A 20,883-nucleotide genomic window follows, 5' to 3' on the forward strand; every position below is an offset into this window, starting at 1 on the left:
TCTTCCATAAAGTTTGCACAGGGCATGAGCCCCAATTTTGGCTGCATGTTGAAATCACCTGTGGAGCTTTAAGTACTACTGATGCCTGGGACGCCCCTCACCGCATGTTGTGATTTAGGTAGTAGGGGACTGGCATGGTCCTCCAGAGAGCTGCAAGCAGCCTGGGAGATTCTTAGTGTGCAGCCAGTTGCAGAGAGCCGCGGGCCCCGCAGCGGTCCTCAAACTAGAGCAAGCCCCAGAATGCCCTGGAGGGCGGATGCAGACAGAGATGGCTGGGCCTTGCCCCAGAAGTTCTGATTCAGTCTGTATGGCATGGGGCCAAGAATTTGAAAATTTTACGTTTCTAATAAGTTCCCAAGGGATGCTGCTCTGCTGGTCTGGGACGAGCAAGTGAAGAGGCACAGCACAGCCTGACAAAGGTCTGGGTACCGCCTGCAACAGGATGGGGCATGGAGGGGGTGGGGAGATGTCTCCCTAACTCGCACTTCTCAGCCTCCTTCTGCTCGAACTCTAGGCCCCCATTGGAGGATTTGGTTCATCCCCACTGTGGACCTTGTGTTACTCAAGGTTACATGTAACTCTAATTTTTGCTACTATATCCCAAGGTTAAACGCACTGGGTGGGGAGGGAGGTAGCAGAGGACTGATTAGGTAAATTTAGGTTCATCCATCCAAAGGAATACTGCGAAGTCCTGAAAAATTAATGCAGCAGCCCTATATAAAGGGATTGGAAATGACTTCCCAGATACGCTGTTAAGCAATAACCACAGAAAAATAGGTACACTGTACTCCCGTTTAGGAAAAAGGAAAAGAATGCATACATCTATGTGCCTGTGTTTGCACCAAGTATCTCTGGAAAGATGCGGTACAAACTATTAACAGTGGAATCTCTGGGCGGAGACCGGATGGCCGGCAGGAGGGAGACCTACTTCTCACTGTGCACCCTTTTGCTTTTCTTTCCTTCTTCCTTCCTTCCTTTTTTTTTTTTTTTTTTTTTTGGTCAATAGCATAGATTACTGTCTCAAAAGTAAACTACTACATTAAAAAACAAAATAAAACACCCCACGATAAACTCTTTGGTGACACCAATAAAACCCTTTCCTGGGTGCACCTGTTGGGTCGCTCTGGGACTGTCACATCACAGCCCGGCTGGGCAGGCAGGCCTGGGCAGCAGGTTGGCTGTGAGCTCTCTGACCTTTCCTGGGAGCTCCTTCTTCCTGACCCTCTCAGGAGAGCCTATTTTTTTCACTTCTCCTTTGCATTCCCTGGAACCATCTGGTTGAGAGCTCAGCAGATGGAGTGAACAAAAGCAGCAGGTACCCAGGGCTCTGCAGAGGGCGCCAAGGAGGATTCCTGCACATCAGTTAGGTCCTGTGTGATGTCTGCAGCATGCTCGCCATGCAGAATAAAACCGCAAAGGTCATTTTAAGGCAACGCAGGGAGGCTGCATCCACTGCTCTGGGTAGTACCAGGCAAGCAGTGGGGCAGGCAACAGGGACAGGCTATGCAGCAGACACCGCGCCAAATCCTGACTCCACTACCTGCTGGCTCTGTGACTCTGGGAAAGTCACTGGCCCTCTCTGAGCCTGGGTGAGCCAGCAGGCTGCACGCTAGTACCTGTGTGTAATGTGCCTGGCAAGCACAAAGTGCTTAAGAAATATTTATTTTATGTCCTTAGTTCCCGTGCCCCAGCCTCAGGTAGCCAGATCCCGTTAAGTAGGGACAAGCTCAACAATGAAGAGGGCAGCCCCCAGGGAAGAAAAGGGAGCCTCACCTTCCTCGGAAGAGTCGTTCTCTGTGTCCACAGCCTTCGGGTCCTTGCGGATCCCTGAGGAGAGCAGGAGTAGTTAGTGTCTCCAATGCCTTGGACCCCATCCCCGCCTTAGAGGAAAGCACGGGACAGCGTGTGAGTGCTGGCCAGACACAGCAAGCCCTCGAGTCAGTTCTCTAGCAGAGAGAGGCAGGATGGAGCAGTGGTCACAACCATGGACCCTGGAGGCAGAAAGATCAGTCCACGTTCCAGCTCTGCCCCCCAACTAGCTGCGCATGACACGGTAAGTCCTTGAACTTCTCTAAGCCTCAGGCTCCTCATCCAGAAAGTGAGAACAATAATACCCGCCCCACGTCAAATCATCGGGACAATGGATTTGAAGTCCATGGCACACAGCTCCTATGAATGGCACACACCCCAGCCCCAGCACCCAGGAGATCAAGGCCATAGGAATAGTGCCTCTCTGAACTGGTTGCGAGGCTGGGAAAGAAATGTCTAGCCTCGAGGCAGGGGACGGGGGAGATGTGTGGGTCTGCAAGGAGAGGCAGAAGGGAAGCTACAGGCATAGGGCAGGGGAGGCGGGGTGGAGTAGAAGGGCCAGGTTTCATAAGCAGGAGGGGTCCCCTGTAGGTTGCTGGCGCCCTTTAGACGCCAGCGCCTGTGTCCGTCAGACACACACAAGCACGCACACCAGCACGCCGGAGTACCCAAGAGGAGGAGGGCGTACCCTCCAGACAGGCCACATTCACACAGATTCGCAGAGATTTGGGGTCAACTCGCTACACGCTGGAAACAAGGTAAAGTTGGATGGAACTGAATCACAGGCATGGTGAATTAGAAACAGCCTGCTCAGGAGCCCTGCCTGCCCCATCCATCACTGGCCCCAAGATCCTCACTCCCCGCTCCCACCTCATGTCTCCACCGTCCTACAGAGAAGAGCAGGCCAGGCAAGAAACCCTGCCAGCCGCATGGAACGCCTTCAGCACAAACCTGGGCTGGAGCCCTGTCTGTCCCAGAAACCAACGTCTTCTCACCCTCCCCCACCCAGCCAGAGAGCCTGACGCTACAGGTCCCTGAGCTGCTGCCACCAGCCTCGTCCTATACATTGACTGGTGGGGGACAAGAGACAGGAGAGACCAAGACGATAGCCACGATCGTTACAAACCTCCCCGTACAGACTTACCGTCCACCTTCCTGAGAGACATGGTCTGGATCTGCAAAGATGTGGAATAGAGCAGGTTACAGCCAGCAGGGGACTCTGCTGTGAGCGGTGGCTCTGCCTAGTTCTGTGAAGAAGGGACAGCCAGTGTTTCCATGCCAACCACTGGGAACTGGAGGGAGCTCAGAGTACTCTGCCCCAGCCCCTCAATGTCACCAAGGGTGAACAGCAGCAACTGAGATGGCACCATGCTCCACTTTCCCTTGGTGAGGAGACAAGAATGCCCTTCTTCAGAGAGGCACCGTGGTTTGAAGGGCAGCAGCCCCATGCAAGCAGAGGGGGCCAGGCACACAGGCAGTACTGTCGGTGTAAGTGGTGGAAATCAGCCAGGGCAAGGGAGGCTCCCCTCCTGCAATATGGGCATCTGAGCTGAGTGCCCCGTGGGAGGGAGGAGGCATGATGTGGACAGTCACCGACTCTCTGCTCAACCCCTCTTTTCCAGGAAGTGCTTCTTCTTCCTCCTTCCACATAGTTGCAGACAGGACAGCCCCTTGCGGCAACGAGTCCCCCACACCACAGCCAGGTTTGGGCAGAGAATTCTGGGCTGGTAACATGTGAACTCAAGAGCTCTTGACAGCCAACTGGCTCGAGTTTTGGTTGTCCCTGTTTATTGGTTTGCTTGTTTGTTTTGCCATGTAGGGCAGACATGGAGTGGCAGCTGACCTTCAGAGTCAAAGAAAAAATCGAAGCGGATACAGAGAGAGGAACAGAGACACACAGCAGAGGAAAACTCCTGACTACACTCATGTCTCTGGTCCCAGTTCATTCCTAGACTTGGCTGCACCCCTGCCTCAAGCTCTCTGAGACACCCTGTCTACCCTTATGACAAATCCCCTCTTCTGCTTAGGCTTGAGTTGTTTTTCATTACCTACTGATGAATGACTCATCCAATGTCCATTTCTAACTATTCCTCCTTTGCTTACCTCTACCCTAGAAAGTATAAAACTAATTATTCCCTTTCTAACCTTCCTTGCAACTATAATTGCCCATATAACACAGCTTTGAACAGTAAAATATAAGTAGAAGTCTTGGGAAAGAGCCTTTTCATCAACTGCTTCCATTGGATATGACTGTGATGGTTGGGGCTATGGCAGCCATCTTGCAACTATGGGAGTCAAGCATGAGAACAAAAGTCAATATGCTGAAGATGGTAATTAAAACAAAGAAAAAAGAAACAGAGTCTGCGTTTCCAATGGCATAATCTTGCAGCTAAACCAAGGCCATCAACTGTCACCTCTTTTGGTGTTACAATAAAAATAAACCCCTGTTAACCTATTCTGCCATGTTTAGCCAGTGGGTTCCTAACTGAAACGTGAAAATGAGAGCTCTGGGTAACATAAGGAGGAAACCTCCAGACTGGACCTGAGGCAGCCACAGCTGTGAAAAGTTAAGTGTGTTGGGGGAGAAACAGTAAAAAGAAAAGCAGCAGGGCCATGGGTTAATAAGATCTGTTGACAGTGAAGTATAGCTGGGAGAACAGAAAGGCACAAATAGCAAGAGGTACAAGAACAGTGGATCAGACAGTGACAGTGGGTGCTCAGCCCAGGGAAGCTGTGTGGAGGGTGGTATCAGACCCATGGCAAAGGACCTGAGGCCACAGGAGGGCCCAGCTGGGGACAGATACTCATCTCCACAGACCTGGGGCAGGCTGGGCAGACAGTGATCTGCATTAGATGAAGAGTCACAGGGGCCAGTTCTAGGCGAGGGTGCTTAGTGAGTGACGCCTTTTCATCACACTAGTTTATCTGACAACTTCATCAGAGGCAGTCAATTTATGAAAAAGGAATTAGTTAAGAAATGATGTCTGAGAACACAGTGAAAGGGGCACACGCTTTGCATTCCACCTGCCTGGCGAGGGTTGAATCTCACCCCTGTCATTTATGACATGCCCCGTGTGGACTTGAGTGAGGCACTTAACTTCTCCTGCCTGTTTCATCATCTGTCAAATGAAGATGGGGAGAAGGTAATGTCTACCTTGAAGGGCAGCAGGGAGGCTTACACGGAGGAATAAGCAAAGTATCAACCAGGTGCTGGCTCTCACACGGTCTCTGATGGTACCGAGAACCCACTAACACTGGACAGCAGGCACATCTTCAGCAACCTCATCTCTTCCTGCCCCTCAAATCTGAGGACTCTTCTCTCTCCTCAAAGAGTCTAACGAGGCTAGTGCCGATAAGTCCAGAAGAATCTAAGGAAATCCTCGCAGGGAAGAGGCCTAGAGCTCCAGGTCCTGGCTGGGAGGAGGGACACACCTACCATCTCCTCCTGGGAGGCGATGAGCCTGGTTTGTTCCTGGAGCTGGGCGCGAAGGGCAGTGATCTGGCGCTGGGCCTGGATAGCTGCTTTCCTCTGATCCTGAGACAGGGAGGCCTGGAGCCTCTCGTTCTGCTCCTGCAGCTGGTGGCACAGGATGGTCGGTCAGTCACATGTCTGCAGGGACCTCTGAGTGCCCAGTGCCTGCAGGGCCTGCACCTGTAGGCAAACACTGGTCGGGGTTTCACCTGAAGCAGGTGGAGTGTCTCCAGACCTGGGCAGGTAGCTTTCTAACAAGACTGACTTCCTTCCCATTTGAGAACATTTCAAGTGGTGCCTGAGAAGTGAGAATTGAATGCAGGCCCCTAAGGTCAGGGCAAAAGTCTCCCTGTCAGGTGTGCCGCCCACTGAAGGACAGTCAAGTTGAGGTCATTCGAAAATCATCCAATGGATGTTTTTAGGTGAAGACAAAAGGTGAAGGAAATGCGGTCTAAGAGCAGAGAGAAAATGACACTATTTATTTTTAAATAAAACCTCTGATGTAAGAGGAGAGAGAAAATGACACTGTTTACTTTTGCATAAAGAACCTCTAGAAGAATACAAGAAAGCAATAAAAGTGGTCACCTGTGGGGTGGGTGTCAGGGACAGGTAGATGGAAACGGAGTGGAAGTAAGACTTTACTCCACGTACCTTAATATAGTTCTTCTGCTTTTGGAACAAACTTGAATGCATTTCCCATTTTTAAATGTTTCAAATAAGATAAACCCATCAGATGGGAATTACTGGAACGGGGGGAATCCATCCTGCGCCAGACTCAGACCTAAGCACCTTCACCTTCTGAGCTTTCTGCAGCAGAACCTGGGGCTCATATTAACCGGCTTCCTCCTCAACTTGCCTCCTTGTCAGGGACATTTTTAGAGAAGCTGTTTTCTCTGCCCTGAGTCCTGCTGCTCTCTGCCCACTGGTCTCAGTGTCTGAACCCTTCCATTTGAGCTGCTCATGAACTATCACTGAGGTCCACAGCCACCGGGGTCTCTCCTGGTTGGAGTTTCAAAGGAGGGCCCAAACACAGAATGACCAGGCAGATCTCTGAGTTTTACAGCACCACCCTCCTTGGAGCACCTTACGGGGTCACTGCAGAGGAAACCACAGAGAAAGTATGTGTTGGTTTCAGAAGAGAAGGCCCGGAGGCCCCTGCTCCCTGCCAGGGAAGCTGCTGTCCGGGCGGCCAACCCCTCTGTGTATTGATGGGGGTCAGCAGCCAGGAAGAGTATCAGCAAAAAATTATTATCTGCCAACCAGTTCAAGGGGGGCGGGGCTGAAGGATGGGGAGCTGAAGGATGAGAGGAGGTTGTGGGAAACCAGGCTCCCCAAAATGGTCCAGTGAGACCTACCTCTCTCTTCTGAGCTGCATGCTCTTCCTGCAAACCCTTCATTTTTCTCTTCCATTCTGTTTTCTGAAAAAGATTAAATGCTTATCAAGTGGGCCCCTCTAGATATTAAAATATACTATAAAGCTACACGAGTAGTAGAAAACCCAGACAAAGATGGGGAAAAATGGAATCTTAGTCTGGGGGAAGATGGATTATTGACAAATGGTGTTCAAACAAGTAGTTAACTGCCTGAAAAAAAATATGAACTTGGATGCTTATTTCATATCTTAAACGAAAATAAATTCTAGGTGGTCAAAGATTTCAACTTAAAACATGTAAGTGATGTCAGCAAGATGATGGACCAGGAGGTTCCAGCTCTCAAAACACCCACAGATGAGACCTTTATGGGAGCCTGGGAATCCAGCTGAGAGGTCTCAGCACCTTGGTGAAGAAAAAAAACCCAAGAATAGACACACTGAAGAGGGGAAGAACAGTTTTCACCTCACCTGTGTCACCCCTCACCCAAGGCGGCACAGCTCAGTGCCAAGAGAGACCCACTCAGCCCACAATCTCTCCCATGGGGAAAGTGCAAGCAAGTGAGCACCCAACTGCCCCAGCCTTGAAGGATGCTGCCCAGGAGCCCCGCTTCTGCCTCACCCCACCCAGAACTGAGGGAATCAGCACAGCTGACTTGGTTTTTGGTACTGGCACACAGATCTCAACACCAGCTTTAGATCCTACTGGCTAGCTTGTGGACAGTGGAAGGTGTGGAGGAGGAAAAGTAAAAGTGTAGACTATTTGTATTCAATCAAAGTTAAGTTGTTTTTGGCTTAAAACAGAGTGCTGTAATTATAAGATGTTTTATATAATCTAATACTAATCACAAAGAAAAAACCTGTAGCAGATATACAAAAGATAAAGAGAAAGGAATCAAAGCATACTGTGACAAAAAATCATCAACTCACAAATGAAGACAGCAAGAGAAAAAGAAAGGGACAAAGTAACTACAAAACAGTCTGAAAACCATTAACAAAATGGCAATAGAAAATCCTTACCTATCAGTAATTACTTTAAATTTAAATGGATTAAATTCTCCAACCAAAAGATCAAAAATGGCTAAATGGATTTTTAAAAAAAGATCCAACTATATGCTGCGTACAAGAGACTCAGGTTAGCTTTAAGGACACACATAGGCTGAAACTGAAGGGATGAGAGAAGACATTTCACGCAAATGGTAAACAAAAGAGAACAGGATACCTATACTTATATCAGACAAAATAACTTTAAGTCAAAAACTGTTACTAGAGACAAAGAAGGTCACCACATATTGATAAAGGGATCAATTCATCAAGAGGATATAACGACTGTAAATATACAGTCAGCCCTCCATATCCATAGGTTCCACATCTGTGTATTCCACATCCATGGATTTAACCAACCATGGATTGAAAATATTTGGAAAAAAGTTCCAGAAAGTTCCAAAAAGCAAAACTTGAATTTGCCTCATGCTGGCAACTATTTACATAGCATTTACATTGTATTACAATATTTACAACTAGTTACATAGAATTTACATTGTATTAGGTATTATAAGTAATTAGAAGTAATCTATAGATGACGTAGAGTATATGGGAGGATGTGCAAAACATAAGGGACTTGAGTATCTGAGAATTTTGGTATCCATAGCAGGTCTGGAACCAATCTCCTATGAATGGATACTGAGGGACGACTATATACTCACCCAACATAGGAGCACCTAAATATATAAAGCAAATATTAACAGAACTGAAGGGAGGAATAGACAGTAATACAATAATAGTAGGGGATTTCAATACTCCACTTTCAACAATGGATATATCATCTAGACAGAAAATCAGTAAGTAAACAATGAACTTGAACAGCACTATAGACCAAGTGTACTGAACAGACATATATAGAACATCCCATCCAAGTAGCAGAGTACACATTCTCCTCAAATGCCCAAAGAACATTCCCCAGGACAGATCACACATTAGCCCACAAAACAAGTCTTGCCAATTTAAGCTTGAAATCATATCAAGTTAATCTTTTCCAACCACAACGCTATGAAACTAGAAATCAATAATAGGAGAGAAACAGGATAATTTAAAATGTGTAGATATTAAACAACACATTCGTGAACAAAGAAGAAATCAAAAGAGAAACAAAAAAATAACTTGTGACAAACAAAACTGGAAACACAACATACCAAAACTTCTGGGATGCTGCAAAAACAGTTCTACGAGGGAAGTTTACAGTCATAAAATTTTACATTAAGAAAAAGGAAAGATCTCAAATAAATAACCTAACTTTATACCCCAAGGACCTAGAAAAAGAAGAATAAACTAAACCCAAAGTTAGCAAAAGGCAGGAAGTAATAAAGAGTAGATCAGACATAAATGAAATAGAGAATAGAAAAACAATAGACAAGATCAACAAAAGTAAGAGTTAGTTTTTGAAAAGATAAACAAAATTGACAAATCCTTGGCTAGATTAAGAAAAAAAGGGAAGTCTCAAACATATAAAATCAGAAATAAAAGAGGAGACACTACAACTGTTACCACAGAAATGCAAAGGATTACAAGAGATGTCTATAAACAGTTACACGCCAATAAATTGGATAACCTAGAAAAAATAGACAAGTTCCTAGAAACATACAACCAACCAAGACTGAATCATAAAAAAAATAGAAAATCTGAACAGACCAATAATGAGTAGGGAGATTGAATCAGTGGTCAAAAATCTCCCAACAAAGAAAATCCCAGAACTGGATGGCTTCACTGGTGGATTCTACCAAATGTTTAAAGAATTAATGCAAATTCTTCCCAAAAATTGAAGAGGAAGAAACTTCCAAACACATTTTATGAGGCCAGTATTACCCTTGTCAAATGCCAGAGAAGGACACTACAAGAAAAAAAATTATAGGCCAATATCCTTAAAGAACATAGACACAAAAATATTCAACAAAATACAAGCACATTAAAAGGATCATACAACATGATCAAGTAGGATTCATCCCCAGGATACAAGAATGGTTCAACATACACAAATCAATACATGTGATACACTACATTAACAAAATAAAGGATAAAATTATATGATCATTTCAATAGATGTAGAAAAAGCATTTGACAAAATTCAATATCCTTTTATGATAAAAAAAACTCTCATCAAAGTGTGTATAGAAGGAATATACCTCAACATAATAAAGGCCATATATATGACAAACCCAGAGGTAACATCATACTCAACAGTGAAAGCTGAACACTTTTCCTCCAAGATCAGAAACAAGACAAGAATGTTCACTCTCACCATTCTTATTCAACATGGTACTGGAAGTCTTAGCCAGAGCACTGAGACAAGAAAAAGAAATAAAAGGCATCCAAATTGGGAAGGAAGAAGTAAAATTATGTTTGCAGATGAGATGACCGATGACCTTACAAATGGAAAATCCTAAAGACTCCACCAAAAAAAAAAAAAAAACTGTTAGGATAAACAAATTTGGTAAAGTTGCAGGATACAAAATCAGCATGCAAAAATCAGTTGTATTTCTCTACACTAAAAACAAACTATCCAAAAAAGAAATTAAGAAAACTATCTCATTTACAATAGCATCAAAATCAATTAAATATAGGAATAAATTTATCCAAGGAGGTGAAAGAGCTATACAGTGAAAACTATAAAAGTCAATGAAATAAACTGTAGAGGACAAATAAACAAAAAGATATCCCATGCTCATGGATTGGAAGAATATTGTTAAAATACCCATACTACCCAAAACAATTTACATATTCAAAGCAATCCATATCAAAATTTTAATGTCATTTTTCACAGAAATAGAAAAAAAATCCTAAAATTCATGTGGAACCACAAAAGACCACAAATAGCCAAACCAATCTTGAGCAAGAAGACAAACTAGGGACATCACTTCCTGATTTCAAATTATATTACAAAGCTACAGTAATTAAAACAGTATGGTACTGGCATAAAAACAGACACACAGACCAATGGAACAGAATACGAAATCCAAAATTAAACCCACATATGTATGGTCAACAAATCTTCAACAAGGGCACCCAGAATACAAAAGAGGAAAAGAATAGTCTCTTCAGTAAATGGTGTTGGGAAAATGGATATCCACATGCAAAAGAATGAAACTGGACCAATATCTTAAACCATACACAAAAGCCAACTCAAAATGGATTAAAGACTTAAATGTAAGACCTGAAACTCTAAAAATCCTAGAAGAAAACAGGAACATTGATCTTGTCAATGATTTTTGGATGTGATACCAAAAGCACAGGCAACAAAAGCAAAAATAAACAAATGGGACTACATCAAACTAAAGTTTCTTTACAGCAAAGGAAACCATCAACTGATGAAAAGATGACCTATGAAATGGGAGAAAATATTTGCAAACCATGTATCTCATAAGGAGTTAATATCCAAAATACAAGGAACTCATATAACTCAACAGCAAAAACCAATCCAATTAAAAATGGACAAAGGACTTGAATAGACATTTCTCCAAAGAAGACCTACAAATAGTCAACAGGTATACGAAAATGTGCTCAACATCATTATTCAGCAGAAAAATGAAAAGCAAACTACAATGAGATTATCATCTCATACCTGTCAGAATGGCTACTATTTTTAAAAGTAACAAAAGATAACAAGTGTTGGCAAGGATGTGGAGAGAAGGAAACATTTTACACTGTTGGTGGGAATGTAAATTGGTACAGTCATTATGGAAAAACAGTACGGAGGCTCCTCAAAAAAATTAAAAACCAAGAGAGTTACTCATTCTCCCAGGGGAATCTCCCTTGTATCCATGAGGTATACATGTTAATAAACTTGTTTGTTTTCCTCTTATTAAAAAAAATTAAAAACAGAACTACCATATAATCCAGCAATCCCACTTCTTGATTTTGATTCAAAAGAATTGAAATCAGGATCACAAAGAAATACTCACACTCCCATGTTCATTGCAGCATTATTCACAATAGCCAAAATATGGCTACACTTACCCCCAAATTCAATGAGTTATATACATTAAATATGCACAGCTTTTTACATGTGAATCGTACCTCAATAAAGTGACTTGTATGAATGAATGAATGGATGAATGAATGAGCAAACAAACTAACAAAAAGAAAACACAGGAATATTTTCTTTTTCTCTTTTTGGCCACACTGCACAGCTTGTGGGATCTTAGTTGCCTGACTAGGGATCGAACCCGGGACCCTGCCAGTGGAAGCATGGGGTCCTAATCACTGTACAGCCAGGGAATTCCCATGATTATTTTCTTTTTAAATCTCAGAGTGGGCATAAACAAAAGACTGATAATCTGATCATTTTGACCACATAAACATTATTAATTTTGTATGGTCAAGACCATGATAAACAAAGTTTAAGGATGACTAGGAAACAGGGGGAAATAGCCACAACAAGAGCAACAAAGGGTTGGTTAATTTCCATACGTTATACAAACTCACAAATTGGTAAGGAAATCAAAGAAAAAATAGGCAAAGGATGTGAAAGAGTTCATAGAAAAAGAACGGCTTTTTTAAATGTGAAACTTGAAACACCAAGCAGTGGGAACGCTTTACCTCTGCTAGTTAAATGTTAAGCTCTTTCTTAACAGTCTTGGAGAGCAGAAGCAGGACAACATGATTGAACGACTGTGCCATCTGCCCTTCCTTGCCATGGAACTATCAGTGATACAGACCATATGTAACTGGACGGATGTAAGGTTCATCCAGTGGAGGCCAGGCCACCCCCTCCCAGCCCATGACAGCAGATTGTGCGTAAGTCTTCCCAGTTCCATATCCAGTGACCTCACGTTAGCAGCATGAAATCAGCCATGGTGGGAATATTTACACCACAGAAAATGGCAAATGCTACAAATCAAAGCTTTTTTAGTTCCAGACAACCGGTTGTTAAGTATTTAACATCACACCATTAGACCCATGCCAAATATCTTCAAGGCCAGAAGACTGTCACACTTTCTAAGAATTGTTTTCAACTGGGTTGGAATCAAAATGAGGGCAAGGGTGTCCAGTAAGATACACGGCTGAATGTATTTTGAAAAAACTCCCAGGCAAATCTGACATTGCACACATGTATGTCACCAGCCTCACCTGAGAACCCTAAGAACCCTACTCTAGGCTTTCATGAATTGGCAGAAGGTCTGAAAATAGAGAACTTTGATGTCTTTCAACTTCCCTTAAACCATAGAGCAAAACCGACAAACTCTGTTGGAAGACAACATGGTTCTCGCCGGGCCCTGGGAAGAAAGGCATGGGGCGTCGGCTCACCTGAATCTCCACCTTCTCCTTCAGGCCCCGGAGCTCCTGAGCCTGGCTGAGTCGTTCCTCGGGTTCCTCATCCTGCAGGGACCCGAGGTTGGACTTCATCACCTTGTGGGACTGCAGTGCCTGCAGTTTCTGAAAAGACCAGGGTGCAGTTTCATTCAGATGAAGATCTAATCATGATGTTGTCTTTTATACCCGGAGCGGTGTCAGAAGGGCACACCTAACCCCAACCACAAAGCCCCAACCTGAACTCACTAGGTATCTGCATGCCTGCAAATATTCACACAAGTTCACACTCCCCTTCACTAGTGTTCTCCTGAGAGCTCAGCCCTTGCGCAGGAGAAGCAAATTCCCATGGAAGAACAGGATTCAAGAGTGTCATTTCCATCGCGCTGAAATTCTGCTGTACTTAACCCGGAACTCGCCTGACAGCTTTCCCATTTCTTCCTCAGTCTCGAATAGGCTAAAGAGAATCAGACTATCGGAGCCTTGAGGAGGGTCTCAGGCACTCCAGACCAGTCCCTGAGGACTCCTGGCCCTCTTCCCACAAAGCTGTCACCAAGAAGGCCTGGCTTTTCACAACCTGGAGTCATGTCACCAATGCCTAGTGCTTCCCAAGCTAATAGTGTATGGTGTGAAGGAAAAGGCATGGAAAAGTGGATCAAAGACAAGGTGCCTTTCCACCCCCCTATGGTTATATTTTTAAACATATCACTACTGCAGTGACAAAAGCAATTATCTCCATCTCTATTACTATATCAAACTCATAAGCCCTATTCAAGCTTTAGAGAACAGTTAAGTCCCTGAGTTTAACTTCTCACTCTTGCTAATCTTTAATTCTTCTCAGTTCCTGCTAAAGCAATATTGGGTCCAAGTGTTAACCATTTCTAAACCACTTGAATATTTCTGTAGAGTCAAATGCTTGATCAGATGTATGCAAAACTTTCGGCCCCTGATGTGTCACTTCTGTCTTCACACTGCTGCTTACGACACACCAGAGAGCTGGCTTTCTTGGCATCACAAACCTTCATGGTGTTTTCCTTTCAACTGGGGTAAAGTGGACTTACCGTGTTTTTCACAGTCACTCTAAATGGAATCTTATCTGTTTCCCCAACCCCCAGAATTTTTAAAAGATAAATCAACAAGATAATTAGCCAACTACACTGATAATCTTGTATCCAGTTTGGTTCCTGTACTTTAATAAAAGTGAAATAATAAAATGTCAGGTGAGAGGAGATGGGCGGGGGAGACACACAAACACAAAAATACAACAGAAGCCATCCTATAGGGGAAAGGCAAAAAAAAAAAAAAAAAAAAATGGATGTTCCAGTTTAGGACAGTGTGACCCAAGTTAAAAGGAAACCATGGATGGTAGTAAGAATTATGTCCTCATTTACCACAACCCAGAATTTCCTAACCAAAAGTAACCTTTTGATTTTTGAGGACACGGTTTATGAACAACAACTCCAAATTCAAATCAATACCTAGGTATCTAACGTGTCTAGTCAGCGAGTACCATGTCAGGGGAAGCATGGGAGTGAGGGAGTTTCAGATGAGCTCAGAGATGATGGGTGTGGAGCTGGGGGTTAGGAGTGTGACGTCCACATGGTGGGGCAGCATCTCGTCCTCCACAGATTATCCCTGTCCACACTGGGGGAACATATAGGAATGGGAGGACTTGGGTCACTATCGATACACACACACACACACACACACACACACGCAGAGCTCTCACTGCACTCCCACCGCCCTCCATCCTTGGCTTTCTGTCTCAGATTGAGACCACCAAGGCTCCACGCATATCCTACGACAATCCCCTTCTAGAAAAGTTGTCTAGGTGTTTCTTTAGGCAAAGCATGCAATGATCATGAGAAACGCTATTACACAATTCATTTTCAAATCAAGAAAAGATTCTCCTTGATGTTCAGTGGACCAATAAGAGCTAAATACATCCTGAAAATACTTCTCAAACATTGTCCCTGATACGGTTTTACTTATACAGGTTTATATGGGAAGATACAGTCCACAGATAACTTTAATAAGGTTTTCTTGAATAAACTTAATAATATATCCAGTAGAAGAGCAGGGGCTTTGAAGTTTAAGGAGCTGGGTTCAAATCCCAGCGCTACCTCTTAACAGCTGTGTGACCTTAGGCAAGTTATGTAACCTCAGTGTCTTGGCCTGTAAAGGAGGAATGATAATAGCTTTTTTTTTTTAAAAAAAAAGACCTTTATTTATCTATTTATTTATTTATTTTTTACTTTTTGGCCATACTGTGCAGCACGTGGGATCTTCGTTCCCTGACCAGGGATCGCTGCGGTGAAAGCGCAGAGCCCTAACCACTGGACTGCCAGGGAATTCCCTAAAAAAAGAACTTTCAAAAAGAAATTAATAAACTAATGACACACCTACTTTTAGAATGTTATAGTTGTTTGGTTGTTATGAGGATTAAAAGTTAGTGTATATAAAGTACTCTGCACAGGGGCTAGAAAAGTTTCAGTAAATGTTAGCTATTATGTGTGACCCCCACAGACCCCAACAGAGAGCCTGGCCTGTAGCCAGGGCTCAGCAAGTACTTGTTAGAAGAAAAATGCATTCATTTACATTTTGCCTCATTTCTTGTCCAGTGATGAAAGCCCTTTGAGAAAATAAGGATAATATCTCAGGAGCTCTTACTATATGCCAGATAATGTTAAGTGCTGTCTATGTGTTAATTTAACCCTTTCAGAAACCTATCCTACAGAAAATAAACTGAGGCACAGGAAGGTTAGGTAACTAGCCTAAGATCACACAGCCAGTATGTGATGGAGCAGGGTTTCAATCCTGGGCACTGGCCTCTAGTATCTGGCCTCACAGTGTATTACCCACCCCCAATGGCAGATGACAGAGAACTGGTACAAACAAAGAAATGAATTTTGAGAACAAATAAGCAGGTTTTCAACTAAAGAACTCTGAGAAGCCTTTTAGGTTGGGTACCTCTTCTAGCATAGAGTTCTGGTTGGAAACACTTTTAAATTCATCCCAAAATAATTTCTTGAGCTTGTCTATTTCCCCATATAGCTTGGCCCGCTCTTTTTCTTTCCATTCATCAAATTCTTTCTTAGCTTCTGCTTCCCTCTGGCGAGTGATCTCTGCTTCCTACAAAGAAAACCAAGAACAAGAGAATCATTAATTCCACATTATGACAAATATTTACCGAGAAACTGCTAGGGCTCCTTGTCCGTGCAAGCCACTATGGAGACCCAAAGAACATTCATCCCCCAGTCCACACTGCTGGGACAGGGAGTGGGATTAGTCCTATCTGAACCATAAAGGCCCTTGAGGATGGGGATCATGTCTTTTCTCTCTTTATATTCCTCACAATGCCCAGCATAGTTGGTGCTCAGTAAATGCATGCTGAGGGAAGGAGTGATGAATGAATAAATGCCGGAAGGAGTGAGGCAAGTTTATGTATTTTCGTTCTACAAATACTTACTGAATACCTCCTCTGGGCTGCCTTTGGGAGCTTATCCAGTCTTTGTCCTCAAAAAGCTAACATTATATTGCAAGAAGTTAAAATTCAGGTTCAGATGCTCTCAGAAGGTGCTAATGCAAGAAGCTGCAGCTCTCTTTTGGCCATAAAGGTCTGACCAAGTAATTGAATTTTCCTTGCCAAACTACCTAAAATCATTTAGCACATCCAGGAAGACGCCATCCTAGCTCTGTCTCCTGCTCTATGAAACAGCCAGAATTTTGGCCCTGTGGGATGCGAGTGCATCATGGGTCTCTCAGCTAGTCCGTGACCAAGCCTCCTGCCGTTTCCTCTCCACGCCCACCTGAAGCTGCCGCTGCCTCTCCGCTGCCCTCTGCGCTTCCAGCTCCCCTTGGGTCCACTTCAGCTTGGCCCACAGCTCTTCCAACACCTCCTCCACTGGCTGCTCCTGCTTCTTCTGCTTTCCTGTGGGGTCCACTCGAAGAGAGGGTGACGGCATAAGTCAAAGTCAGTGGAATGTATACCGTCACACCTCAGACTGAGTTCAGCTTTGCCACTTACACTGTACACTGACTGGGCAAATGACAGAACCTCCCTGACCCTCTGTTTCTCCAAACTGGAAAATGGACATAGTAATAGCACCTAACCCACAGAGTTATTGTGAGGATGAAATGTGATAATGCAAAGGGCTTAGCGTAGTGCCTGGCAGGACAGCTCAATCCATGTGAACTACTGTTGTCATTTAAAATAACTATTTTGACAGTACTAACACATGGTAATGTGAATGCAAAATCGGCAGAGTAACAGAAGCAGAATACCAAAGAGTGTGTACACACTGATTATTAATACAAAGAACATATCTATGTATCCTGACAGCAATCAGAGGGGAATTTAAAATAGTGATAATAATTGTAGTTTTAAGTTCACTCTTTTCAGGAATATAAATGTGTAGCTTTAAATTTCCAGTGAAAAAAAGGCAGCATGCGTTACAAAGAAACCTTGAATTACAGAAGAATATTCTAACTAAATCACATAATGATAAACTAAGAGTTAATGAAAAAGACACCAATTGTTCTTAAACATTTGTTACTTTTTTTAAAATTTATTTATTTATTTTTGGCTGTGTGCCAGGGCTTTCTCTAGTTGTGGCAAGCAAGGGCCACTCTTCATCGCGGTGCACGGGCCTCTCACTATCGTGGCCTCTCTCGTTGCAGAGCACAGGCTCCAGACGCGCAGGCTCAGTAGTTGTGGCTCACGGGCCTAGTTGCTCCGCAGCATGGGGGATCCTCCCAGACCAGGGCTCGAACCCGTGTCCCCTGCATTAGCAGGCAGATTCTCAACCACTACGCCACCAGGGAAGCCCAACACTTGTTACTTTTTAAAGTACATTTAGAGGCTATTAGATGGTACTGTTACTGAAACTTTAAGCTTTACTTTGAAAAGAAATATATGGCTTTTCTCAGATGGGACTTTTTAGAAACAAGCAACTTTTAGATGCAGTGTAAATTAATTTGGGTTAATTAAGTGATCTGAGGTGAGTCTGGAATGGGAGAGCTGGGTTATCTGAGAAGCCAGCTGCCTGAAAATAAATTAATGAACATTAATGTAGCAAAAGTTGCCTTAAGAACATATTTTTCCTCTCCTTACAGCACTTTACATTAAGGAAATAACAAGGAATATGCACAACAATTTATGTACAAGAATGTTATCATCATGTGATTTATAACAGGAAAATTTTTTAGTAGCCCATATAAATTGAGAATAATTCAATTGTGAAATATATTATGATCGCCACATGATGAAATACTATTCAGCCATTAAAAATCATGTTTTCAAAGATGATTTACTGACTTTGGAAAATGTGATATATTCTTAATTGAAAATAAGCAGTGTCAAAACTGCATTCTATATGACTATATTTGTATAAAGAAAAATAATGACTGCGAACATACCAACATATTAACTGCAGGTGACACTGTCCACAGTTTTTATTTTCTCTTTTCTACCTTTCTGTATTTAAATCTTCTAGATCAAAGGCGTATTTTTTCCAATTTCTTTATTGTGATGAAATATACATAACACAAAATTTACTGCCTTAGCCATTCTTAAATGTATAGTTCGGTGGTATTACATACATTCATAATGTTGTGCAACCATCACCACCATCCATCTGCAGAATGCTTTTCATCTTGTAAAACAGAGACTCTATTCTCACTAAACACTAACTCCCCATTCCCCCTTCCCCTAGCCCCTGGCAACCACCATTCTACTTTCTGTTTCTATGAATTTGACTATTCTAGGTACCTCATTTAAGTAAAATCATATAGTATTTGTCCTTCTGTGACTGGCTTAGCTCACTTAGCATAATACCCTATTGTAGCATATTGCAGAATTACCTTTCTTTTTAAGGCTGAATGGTATTTCTTTGTATCTACATACCACACATTGCTTGTCCGTTCATCTGTCAATGGACATTTGGGTTCTTCTACATCTTAGCTACTATGAATATGTGTATAAATATCTCTCCAAAGATATATATGTTTATCAGAAAAAAATATTTAATAAGTGGAAAATCTGTTTTTCTTTAGCAGCCTCTAATGCAGAACCAAGAAGAATTAGATATATAATAAATGCATAGTAACTAGGTGAATTGTGCTGTTTTAAAACTCTGTTCCTTGAAAAAGAAATTAAAATAAAGGGAAAAATATTTTATTCAATGGGATTTTTATATTTAATTTATATTACATTTTATCACATTATATTTTCATATCTATATTTATTTTACGTTTTAACAGCTATTTCTTATTGAAACTCAAAAAACAGATATAAAGCATGCAAACCTCTTAATGGGAAAAACATGCAGCCTTGCTACTCGTTTTAGAATTTGAAACGGTAAAATTACAGTGATTAAGTCATAATAAGCTCATGACATTAAAAAAGCAAAGAATTGGTCTGACTGCTCATTAAGCCCAGTTAAGCTTATTCATAGTCAGCACCAGAGAACAGCAAACTCCAGAAGACTGGGAGGTGAGGGCCCTTCAAAGTCACTCTGTCTGACTGCCCCATTCACAGTGAAGGACACAGAGGAGGAAACACTGACCACGGTCACATAACAGAAGGGGACAAAGCTAAGACTGGAACCTACCTGTCTGACTCCCAGCCCTTTTTCTCTAAACACGTGGTCAGAAACCCTCCCCGCCCCACCCTCAACTGGATGATGAGGTTCTGAGGGCAGCTTTGGTGGTGTACAGGCCCCTCACCCACTGAACACAAGCCCAGGCCCTTGCACGGTCCCAGGAGGGCCACCTGGACTCACCACCTTCCACCACGCCCGTATGTCTGCGCTGGATGTGGCCCCGGAGAAAGGTGGCGTTCATGAAGGTCTTGTCACACAGGTGGCACTACGCAGAGGCAAGTAGTGGGAAGTGCAGGATTAGCTCACCTGAGTCAGCCAGGGATTCTCCCTCTATCAAAACTCTCATTCCTTGGGCCCCCTGGGCTGCTTCACAAATAAAGAGTTTGATTTACTGAGTAAGACAGTGACTGAACCCAAAATATATATACTATATATTTTATCCCCCCACAATATATATATACATTTTTTTTCTTTTTCTGAATTTTAAAACACTGCCAGTGCCGTGGGGAGGTAGGAACAATGATTAGTATCATCCTTTGCTGATACTAAGGAATTTTTGTTGGTTTTTCAGGGCATGATGATCGTATTACGTTTATGTTTAAAAGTGGGATGGGAGTCCTTGTCTTTTAGAGCTACATAGTGAAATATTTACAGATAAACTCATATGACTGATACACTTCAAAATAATACAGGGGTGGGGGAAATTGGATAGAGGAACAAATGCGACAACATTGGCCATGAGTTGATAACTATTGGGCTGGAGAGTGTGCAGATGAAGGTTCATTATATTATTCTCTCTACTTTCGTATATGTTTGAAATTTTCCACAATAAAAAGGTTTTTTCAAAAACCACCAATGTCCAAGTCTCACTCAGAGTTGAGAACCACTGGAGCAAAGGGTAGTAAGTATAGCATCTGAAATTCCACTTCACTCTCCTCAAGCATTTCAGACAATGCCAATCTGGCATATCATTTCTTCACTGTAAAACTTCAAAATTCTTCCAACACGGCTTCGCAGGCTGCCATTGCTAGTCAATCAGAGTAAGAGGGCAGATTATTTGCTGTCTTTACACAAAGGCAAATGTGACAGAAATTGCCAATCATCCTCCAGTACCAGTTTTCCCTTTTACCTTAGCAATAGAAACCTTGATTTTTAGCTGACCGTGAGGCTAATGAGAATATATGTCACCTCCTCCCTTACAACCAGGTGTGGCCACGTGACTAAATTCTGGCCAATGGCATGTAAACAGAAGTGGTATATGCAACCACTTTTGGGAGGTGTCATTAAAGAAAGAGCCATGATATTCCTCACCCTCCCTCCTCCTGCTG

The 20,883-nt window shown here is 42.9% G+C and overlaps 1 protein-coding gene across 1 annotated transcript in view; it reads right to left on the reverse strand.

Annotated features, from left to right (window-relative positions):
• Nucleotides 1-20,883, reverse strand: part of DZIP1L (DAZ interacting zinc finger protein 1 like) — a 43,148-nt gene that overhangs the window by 10,256 nt on the left and 12,009 nt on the right. The window contains exons 4-11 of the mRNA XM_007464347.1: nt 19,736-19,820; nt 16,763-16,896; nt 15,924-16,085; nt 12,951-13,079; nt 6,637-6,699; nt 5,246-5,386; nt 2,954-2,984; nt 1,774-1,827 (exon numbers count right to left, since the gene is read on the reverse strand). Of these exons, the coding sequence (XP_007464409.1) occupies nt 1,774-1,827; nt 2,954-2,984; nt 5,246-5,386; nt 6,637-6,699; nt 12,951-13,079; nt 15,924-16,085; nt 16,763-16,896; nt 19,736-19,820 (799 nt within the window). The remainder of the gene's footprint in view (nt 1-1,773; nt 1,828-2,953; nt 2,985-5,245; nt 5,387-6,636; nt 6,700-12,950; nt 13,080-15,923; nt 16,086-16,762; nt 16,897-19,735; nt 19,821-20,883) is intronic.

The sequence above is a fragment of the Lipotes vexillifer genome, unplaced genomic scaffold, assembly GCF_000442215.2.
Source record: "Lipotes vexillifer unplaced genomic scaffold, Lipotes_vexillifer_v1.1 scaffold957, whole genome shotgun sequence".
NCBI lineage: Eukaryota > Metazoa > Chordata > Mammalia > Artiodactyla > Lipotidae > Lipotes > Lipotes vexillifer.